Source organism: Jaculus jaculus, chromosome 14 (assembly GCF_020740685.1).
Source record: "Jaculus jaculus isolate mJacJac1 chromosome 14, mJacJac1.mat.Y.cur, whole genome shotgun sequence".
NCBI lineage: Eukaryota > Metazoa > Chordata > Mammalia > Rodentia > Dipodidae > Jaculus > Jaculus jaculus.
In genome coordinates, this window is record NC_059115.1 from 2747743 (window position 1) to 2756802 (window position 9060).

General features: G+C 51.5%; 1 protein-coding gene across 1 annotated transcript in view; it reads left to right on the forward strand.

Annotated features, from left to right (window-relative positions):
* Grik5 (glutamate ionotropic receptor kainate type subunit 5) overlaps window positions 1–9060 on the forward strand; it is a 114329-nt gene that overhangs the window by 102973 nt on the left and 2296 nt on the right. Inside the window, exons 18-19 of the mRNA XM_045134181.1 lie at window positions 2520–2648; window positions 2738–2859. Coding sequence (XP_044990116.1) covers window positions 2520–2648; window positions 2738–2859 — 251 coding nt within the window. The remainder of the gene's footprint in view (window positions 1–2519; window positions 2649–2737; window positions 2860–9060) is intronic.

The following is a 9060-nucleotide window of genomic DNA, read 5'->3' on the forward strand; positions in this document are numbered from 1 at the left end:
AGTTCACTCTGTAGTCTCAGGGTGGCCTCGAACTCAGGGCGACCCTCCTACCTCTGCCTCCTGAGTGCTGGGATTACAGGTATGTGCCACCACGTCTGCCCCCCCACGCACCACAAATATTTTATTTATTTTTATTTTTATTTTTTTAATTTTTATTAACATTTTCCATGATTACAAAATATATCCCATGGTAATTTACAAATATTTTAATAAATAAAATAAGTACAAAACAGCGAGTTTCAGGCCTGAGGAGACTATGTGAGGGTGAAAAGGAGAGACGGGGTTACAAAGAGGGGAGGGTGTGAGGATGAGGAGGTGAGAAGGGGTTCAGAGAGGCGAGGATGTGAGGATGAGGAGGTGAGAAGGGGTGCAGGGAGGGGAGGGTGTGAGGATGAGGAGGTGAGAAGGGGTGCAGGGAGAGGAGGGTGTGAGGATGAGGAGGTGAGAGGGGTGCAGGAGGGGAGGGTGTGAGGATGAGGAGGTGAGAAGGGGTGCAGGGAGGGGAGGGTGTGAGGATGAGGAGGTGAGAAGGGGTGCAGGGAGAGGAGGGTGTGAGGATGAGGAGGTGAGAAGGGGTGCAGAGAGGTGAGGGTGTGAGGATGAGGAGGTGAGAAGGGGTGTAGGGAGGGGTCGATGTGAGGATGAGGAGGTGAGAAGGGGTGCAGGGAGAGGAGGGTGTGAGGATGAGGAGGTGAGAAGGGGTGCAGGGAGAGGAGGGTGTGAGGATGAGGAGGTGAGGGGGGTGCAGGGAGAGGAGGTGTGAGGATGAGGAGGTGAGAAGGGGTGCAAGGAGAGGAGGGTGTGAGGATGAGGAGGTGAGAAGGGGTGTAGGGAGAGGAGGGTGTGAGGATGAGGAGGTGAGAAGGGGTGCAGGGAGAGGAGGGTGTGAGGATGAGGAGGTGAGAAGGGGTGCAGGGAGAGGAGGGTGTGAGGATGAGGAGGTGAGGGGGGTGCAGGGAGAGGAGGTGTGAGGATGAGGAGGTGAGAAGGGGTGCAAGGAGAGGAGGGTGTGAGGATGAGGAGGTGAGAAGGGGTGTAGGGAGAGGAGGGTGTGAGGATGAGGAGGTGAGAAGGGGTGCAGGGAGAGGAGGGTGTGAGGATGAGGAGGTGAGAGGGGTGCAGGGAGAGGAGGGTGTCAGGATGAGGAGGTGAGAAGGGGTGCAGGGAGAGGAGGGTGTGAGGATGAGGAGGTGAGAGGGGTGCAGGGAGAGGAGGGTGTGAGGATGAGGAGGTGAGAAGGGGTGCAGAGAGGGGAGGCTGTGAGGATGAGGAGGTGAGAAGGGGTGCAGGAGGGGAGGCTGTGAGGAGATGATGGGAATCCCTTCATGTAGCAGACTTGTCCATGCCCTCCCAGGAGTCAGGCCCAGCCCTAGACACTGGAGTGGGGTGCGCACAGGGTCACCGCCGCATAGCCTGGTGGCAGTGATGACATTTGTTATGATGCAAGTTTCAGGGTGGAAGCTGACTGGGAGCGGGTAGGGGAGCTGGTGCTATTTTAAGTCAGGTGGCAGAGAAGTCCCAGTGAGGATGCAGCCTGAGTGGAGTCAGGGAAGGGACGTTCTGGGCAGAGACAAAGGTCTTAATGTGGAACCTGCCTAGAAGGGTATTTGTGGTGGAAGCTAAGAGAGCCCTGGACAGGGGAATCTGAGAGTGACGAGGCTGGAGAGATGGCTTAGAGGTTAAGGCACTTGCCTGCAAAGCCTACGGACCCAGTTTTGATTCCCCAGAACCCGCATAAGCCAGATGCACACGATGCTGCACGCATCTGGAGTTCCTCTTCAGCGGCTGGAGGCCCTGGCACACCCATTCTCTCTCTATTTCTCTCCCTCCCTTCCTCCGTCTTCCTCTTGCTCTCAAATAAATAAACAAAAATTGTTTTTTTTTTTTTTTTAAAAAAAGAAGAGGGGCATGTTGGCATATGCTTTAATCCCAGCACTCGGGTGGCAGAGGTAGGAGGATCGCCGTGAGTTCGAGGCCACCCTGAGACTACATAGTGAAATCCAAGTCAGCCTGGGCTAGGGCAAGACCCTGCCTCAAAGACAAAAACAGAAACAAAACAAAAAAAAGACTGGGGACGGGGGGGGGGGGGGGGGGGGGGGGGGGGGATGAGTAGCGGTTAAGGCGCTTGCCTTCAAAGCCTAAGGACCCAGGTTCGATTCTCCAGGTCCCACTTGAACCAGATGATGCGTGCGTCTGGAGTTTGTTCTCAGTGGCTAGAGGCCCTGGCGCGCCCATTGTCACTCTCTCTGTAACAAATGAATAAATAAATAAATAAATAAATAAATAAATAAATAAATAAATAAATAAATAAATAAAAAGACAACGCTAAGAGGGGCCGGGGGAAGCGTGGTCTAACTGTCCCCCAAGATGCATCTGTCTGTTGTGTGAAGAGCCTGGGTGTGGGGCTGCAGGGCTGGGGAGCCCGGGGTGAGGGCTGGTGGGATTGGAGGCTGCTGGTGGGGCCCCCCCAACCCCCAGCCCACGAGGAACGCCCTCCCCACCCCCACCCCCTCCGCCAGGCTCCCCGTTCCGCGATGAGATCACCCTGGCCATCCTGCAGCTGCAGGAGAACAACCGGCTGGAGATCCTGAAACGCAAGTGGTGGGAGGGCGGCCGCTGCCCCAAGGAGGAAGACCACCGAGCTAAAGGTCAGCCACCCCCTCCCCGGGCACCCCTCCTGTCGTGGCGCTCCCCGCACCCACCCAGCTCCCACCCCGCCGCTGTCCCCGCCCCCCAGGCTTGGGCATGGAGAACATCGGAGGCATTTTTGTCGTGCTCATCTGTGGCCTCATCATCGCTGTCTTCATGGCGGTCATGGAATTCATCTGGTCCACGCGGAGGTCAGCAGAGTCCGAGGAGGTGAGGAGGCCGAGCTCAGGTTGGGGGAGCGGGGCGGGGGAGCTGGGGGAGGGGAGGGGGCGGGCCTGGAGACTTGAGTCAAGTCGGTGGCACGGGCGGGGTGTGGTGTGCAAAAATGTTTGGTGAAGCCGGGCGTGGTGGCGCACGCCTTTAATCCCAGCACTCGGGAGGCAGAGGTAGGAGGATCGCCGTGAGTTCGAGGCCACCCTGAGACTCCAGAGTGAATTCCAGGTTAGCCTGAGCTAGAGTGAGACCCTACTCAATAATTAATAATAATAATAATAATAATGATGATGATAAAATAAATAAATAAAATAATAATAAATTACACCGAGCATGGAGGCTCACGCCTTTAATCCCAGCACTCGGGAGGCAGAGGTAGGAGGATCGCCGTGAGTTCGAGGCCAGCCTGAGACCACATAGTGAATTCCAGGTCAGCCTGGGCTAGAGCGAGACCCTACTCAATAATTAATAATAATAATAATAATATTGATAAAATAAATAAATAAAATAATAAATTACACCGAGCATGGAGGCGCACGCCTTTAATCCCAGCACTCGGGAGGCAGAGGTAGGAGGATCGCCGTGAGTTTGAGGCCACCCTGAGACTCCAGAGTGAATTCCAGGTCAGCCTGGGCTGGAGTAAGACCCTCCCTCGAAAAACCAAAAAAAAAAAAAAAGTTGGGTGGTGGGAACCTCCTCCCCCTCCCCCAAAGAGGGCCTGGGGAAACTGGAGGGAGAAAGGATCTGAGAGACTCCTGGTTAAGGAAATGAGCTCGAGAAATGGCTCAGCAGTTAAAGCGCTTCCCTGCAAACCCTAACGACCCAGGTTCAAGCACCCAGTACCCATGTAAAGCCAGATGCACAAAGCGGCGCACGCATCTGGAGCTCGTTCGCAGCACTTGTGCACCCATATTCTCTCTGTCCCCCTGTGCTTACAGATAAACAAACAAAAGTATTTTCAAAGGGGTCTGGAGAGACGGCTTAGTGGTTGAGTGGCTTGCCCGCAAAGCCTAAGGACCCGGGTTCCATTCCCCAGGACCCACATTAGCCAGATGCATAAGGGGGGGGCACATGTGTCTGGAGTTCCTTTGCAGTGGCTGGAGGCCCTGGCATGCTCATTGCCTCTGTGTCTATCTCCCATCTCTTTCTCTGCTTGCAAATAAATAAATAAATAAAAATTAAAAAATACTTTAAAAAAAAAGATCCACGGAGCAGGAGAGATGGCTGTTAAGGTACTTGCATACAAAGACTAACAACCGGGATTCAGTTCCCCAGGACCCATGTAAAGCCAGATGCATTAAGTGATGCACGCATTTGGAGTTTATCTGGGGCAGCTGGAAGCCCTGGTGTGCCCATTCTCTCCTTCCCTCTCTCTGTCTCTCTCTCTCTCTCTATCTCTGTCTTTCATCCTTCTTTCTCTACCTCCGTCAGCTTGTAAATAATAAAAATATTTTTTTAAAAAGGGGTGGGGGCTGGAGAGATGGCTTAGCAATTAAGGCATTTGTTTGCCTGCAAAGCCAAAGGATCCCGGTTCGATTCTCTAGGACCCACGTAAACCAGATGCACAAGGGGGTGTATGCATCTGGAGTTCCTTTGCAGTGGCTGGAGGCCCTGGTGTGCCCATTTTCTCTCTCTCTCTCTCTCTCTCTCTCTCTCTCTCTCTCTGTCTTTTCATTTTTCTGTCGTTCAAATAAATAAAACATATTTTTTATTAAAAAAAAAAAAAGCCGGGCGTGGTGGCACATGTCTTTAATCCCAGTGCTTGGGAGGCAGAGGTAGGAGGATCACCAAGGGTTCGAAACCACACTGGGACTACATAGTGAATTCCAGGTCAGCCTGAGCTAGCGTTGAGACCCTACCTCAAGCTGGGGTGGGGGTGTTTTGGTACATACCTGTAACCCTAACACTCCAGCACTCCAAACAAGGAGGATCTGAAGTTCAGGGTCATCCTCTTTTACACAGAATTTGAAGCCAGCCTGGGTTGTGTTAGATATCCTATTGTTGAGAAAGAGAAGAGGGAGAGGGAGAAGAGAGGAGAAAGAGAGAAGAGGGGCATGGTGGTACAGTCCTTTAATCCGGGCTCAAGAAGTGGAGGGAGAAGGATCACTGTGAGTTCAAGGTCAAGTCTGGACTATAGAGTGAGTTCCAGGTCAGCCTGGGTCTGAGTGAGACCTTGCCTCAAAAAATAAAAATAAAATAAAAGCCATGCATGGTGGTGCACGCCTGTAACCCCAGAATTTGGGAGGCAGAGGTAGGAGGATCACCAAGAGTTCGAGGCCACCCTGAGACTACTCAGTGAATTCCAGGTCAGCCTGAGCCAGAGTGAGGCCCTACCTCGAAAAACAAAACAAACAAACAAACAAAAAAAAACAAAAACCAGGGCTGGAGAGATGGCTTAGCAGTTAAGGCGCTTGCCTGCGAAACCTAAGGACCCAGGTTCAATTCCGAGGCCAGCCTGAGACTACACAGCGAATTCCAGGTCAGCCTGGGCTAGAGTGAGCCCCCCCCCCACACACACTCAAGTAAATAAATAAATAATTGGAGGAGAAACAGAAGCAGTGGGACCTAAACTTGCCAGCCAGTGTCACGCTGTCATCAGCATCAGCGGTGTGTCCCCAGGACCCCCTGCCTGCTGCATCCCCAGCCCCATTCCTGCTCTCAGCCTAGATCCCTCTTCCCCTCCATAAGCCTCCACCCTCGAGTCCTCACTCCCACCCCCTGGAGCCCACCCCACATCCCGACACGGCAGTGACCGGGGGCCTCTTTGCTCCCCCAAAGCTACCCTCCACCTGTGTCCAAGTTGCCCTCACCTTCCCTAGGACCCCCCCCCGTCCCCCCGGCGATTCCCAGTCTGCCCTTACACTGCATGTAATCTGTCTTCACCAAGTCGGCCAGCAGCCCGCAGATAGGTTCTTCCTGCCTTAAAAGCAGCTACTCCTGGGGCTGGAGAGGTGCCTCAGCTGGCAGAGCGTTTGGCGGCCAGCGGGCAGGAAGCACTGGGTCCAACCCCCAGTGCCTCATAAACTGATGTGGTGATGCGTGCCCGTGATCCCAGCACTCAGAGTTGGAGCCAGGAGGAGAAGTTCAGGGTTATCCTCGGCTAGCAACAGAGTGAGTTTGAGGACAGCCTGGGCTACATGAGAATCTGTTTCAGGGCTAAAGGGATGGCTTAGTGGTTAAGGCACTTGCCTGTGAAGCCTAGGGACCCACGTTTAGCTCTCCAGGTTCCATGTAAGCCAGATACACAAGGTGGCGCAGGCGTCTGTGGAGTTTGTTTGCAGTTGCTGGAGGCCCTGGTGCGCTCATTCTCTCTCTCTAATAAATAAAAGTAAAAGTAAACATTAAGAACCTGTTTCAAAGCAAAAACAAGGACACAGACAAGGAGGTTTCTCCTGACCTCATTTCCCCACCTGCCATACTTACTCTTGGCCCTGATCTGGCCCATCTTTTTCCTTTTTCTTTTTTGTATTTTTTTAATGAGGGGGGGGGAGAGGGAGAGGGAGAGGGAGAGGGAGAGGGAGAGGGAGAGGGAGAGGGAGAGGGAGAGAGAATCAGCACACCAGGGCCTCCAGCCATCGCAATTGAACTCCAGACGCGTGCGCCACCTTGTGGGCATGTGCAGCCTTGCGCACTTGCATCATCTTGTGCGTCTGGCTTACGTGGGACCTGGAGAGTCAAACATGGGTCCTTAGGCTTTGCAGGCAAGTGCCTTACCCACTAAGCCATCTCTCCAGCCCCATCTTTTCTTTTTTCAACTTTAAAATTTAATCTACTGATTTTCAAGTAGAGAGACAGGAAGAAAGTATGGGTACAGCAGGGCATCTTGCTGCTGCAAATGAATTCCAGTCGCATGTGGCATTTTATTCATCTAGCTTTATGTGGGTACTGGGGAATCAAACCTGGGGTGGCAGGCTTTACAAACAAGCACCTTTAGCAGATGAGCCATCTCCCCAGTTCAGCTCAACCCATCCTCCCCCCCCACCCCCGAGGTAGGGTCTCACTCTAGCTCAGGCTGACCTGGAATTCATATCTGGCTTTTTCTTTTTCTTTTTCCTTTCTTTCTTTCTTTTTTTTTATTTTTTTTTATTTTTTTTTATTTTTTGAGGTAATGTTTCATTGTAGTCCAGGCTGACCTGGAATTCACTATTGTAGTCTCAGGCTGGCCATGAACTCAGGGCGATTCTCCTGCCTCTGCCTCCCAAGTGGGGGGATTAAAGGTATGCACCACCATGCCCGGCTTTTTGTAAAATTTAATTTATAATTTACTTTATTTTATTTTACTTCATTTAGGGGGTAGGGTCTCGCTCTAGCCCAGGCTGACCTGGAATTCACTGTGTAGTCTCAGGGTGGCCACGAACTCACGGAGATCCTCCTACCTCTGCCTCCCCAGTGCTGGGATTAAAGGCGTGCGCCACCACGCCTGGCTAGATACAGACACATTTTGTATGCAAACAACACATATTGGTACCATCCTTTCCCTCCCCCATGCCCCTTTTCTAAAGAGGCCTTCGTCACTGGGGATGCAGGTCAACCCCATGGGGATTGTGGGTCATGCATTATAGGGGCAACAGTCAGTTATGGGGGAGAGGCAAAGTCTCTGTGCAAAATGTCTCAACTTGTGGTTCTAACAGTCTTTCTACCCCCTCTTCCACAAGATTCCCAGAGCCATTCTGGGAGCATTTTAAGTCTACTTCAATGATGGGCACTTAGGAGCATCTAGATGTTTGGTTTGGTAGGTGTTGAGTGTCCTCAGAATCTTTCGCCATCACCCTTGTGCTGATATCAGCTTGATATCAGCTTACTGAGCGAGCAGCATTCTTGCTCATTTCCCCAGTCCCTCTGTGGCTTCAGCTGGGGCCAGGTTGGAGTGCACTGGGTCGTTTACCTCCTCAAGCCCAGTTCCCATTCCAGACCGCCGCGCCCGCCCTCACACTGACCGCACAGGGAACTCAGACCCAGGTTCTTATTTTCATTTTTTAATTTATTTTTTTTTATTGACAACTGCCATAATTGTACACAATAACCCATGGTAATTCCCTCCCCCCCCTTCCCCTTTGAAACTCCACTCTCCATCATATCCCCTCCCCCTCTGTCAGTCTCTCTTTTATTTTGATGTCATCATATTTTCCTCCTAATATAATGATCTTATGTATGTAGTATCAGGCACTGTGAGGTCATGGAGATCCAGGCCATTTTGTGTCTGGAGGAGCACGTTGTAAGGAGTCCTACCCTTCCTTTGGCTCTTACGTTCTTTCCGCCACCTCTTCCGCAATGGACCCTGAGCCTTGGAAGGTGTGATAGAGATATTGCAGTGCTAAGCACTCCTCTGTCACTTCTTCTCAGCACCATGGTGCCTTCTGAGTCATCCCAAGGTCACTGCCATCTGAAAAGAGAAGATTCTCTACCAAAAGTGAGAGTAGCATTAATATATGAGTATGAGCATTAAGAGAAGTGCTTACTGGGCAGTTTGATAAGCATAGTATATACATTTAGCCAGACAGCAACAGACGTTACACCCCTAGGGCTCATGACTACCCATTGTAGGTTTTCAGTATCAGCGATGTATTCCCTCCCATGGAGCGGGCCTCCAGTCCAATTAGAGGGCAGTTGGTTTTCACCGTGACAGACATGCCACTATTGCACCTGTTGGCTCATTTGGCCTGGCTGGCCAAATATAAGACTTGCAGTGTCCACTGTTGAGGATCTTCACTGGTGATTTCTCTTTCTCCCATTGAACTTTGTGCAATGTGGCTTTTTCCAGCTTTCTGTCAGCTGGTCTACATGGAGGAGGTTTTCAGCTCAGCTCCAGCAGGATTTCTCAGTGGCCTTACAGCCCAAGTATGTGGAGTCTCCAGCAATAGGGTCTCACCATGTATTCCTGGTGGGAAACCAAGGGCTTTGGCAATGGCTTGTAATGTTTTGGGCGCACCAGGGACCTCCCTGGCCAACAACTCACTGGAAGGTATCCCATCCCTGACACTGAAAATTTTCTAGTAACAATTTATGGCTCCTGAGTATTCCATTGTCTAAGAAATAGGTTTCCATATCACTTATTTCTATCCTCTTAGATTTTGATCAGCCCTCCCTCCACCTTTCCTTTACTCAATCTCTTCCCCTGACCTCACTTAGGCCTTTTCACCCCCATTAATCTATTCTTCTACTTACATGTATACAATACCATCCTATTAAGTACGCCTC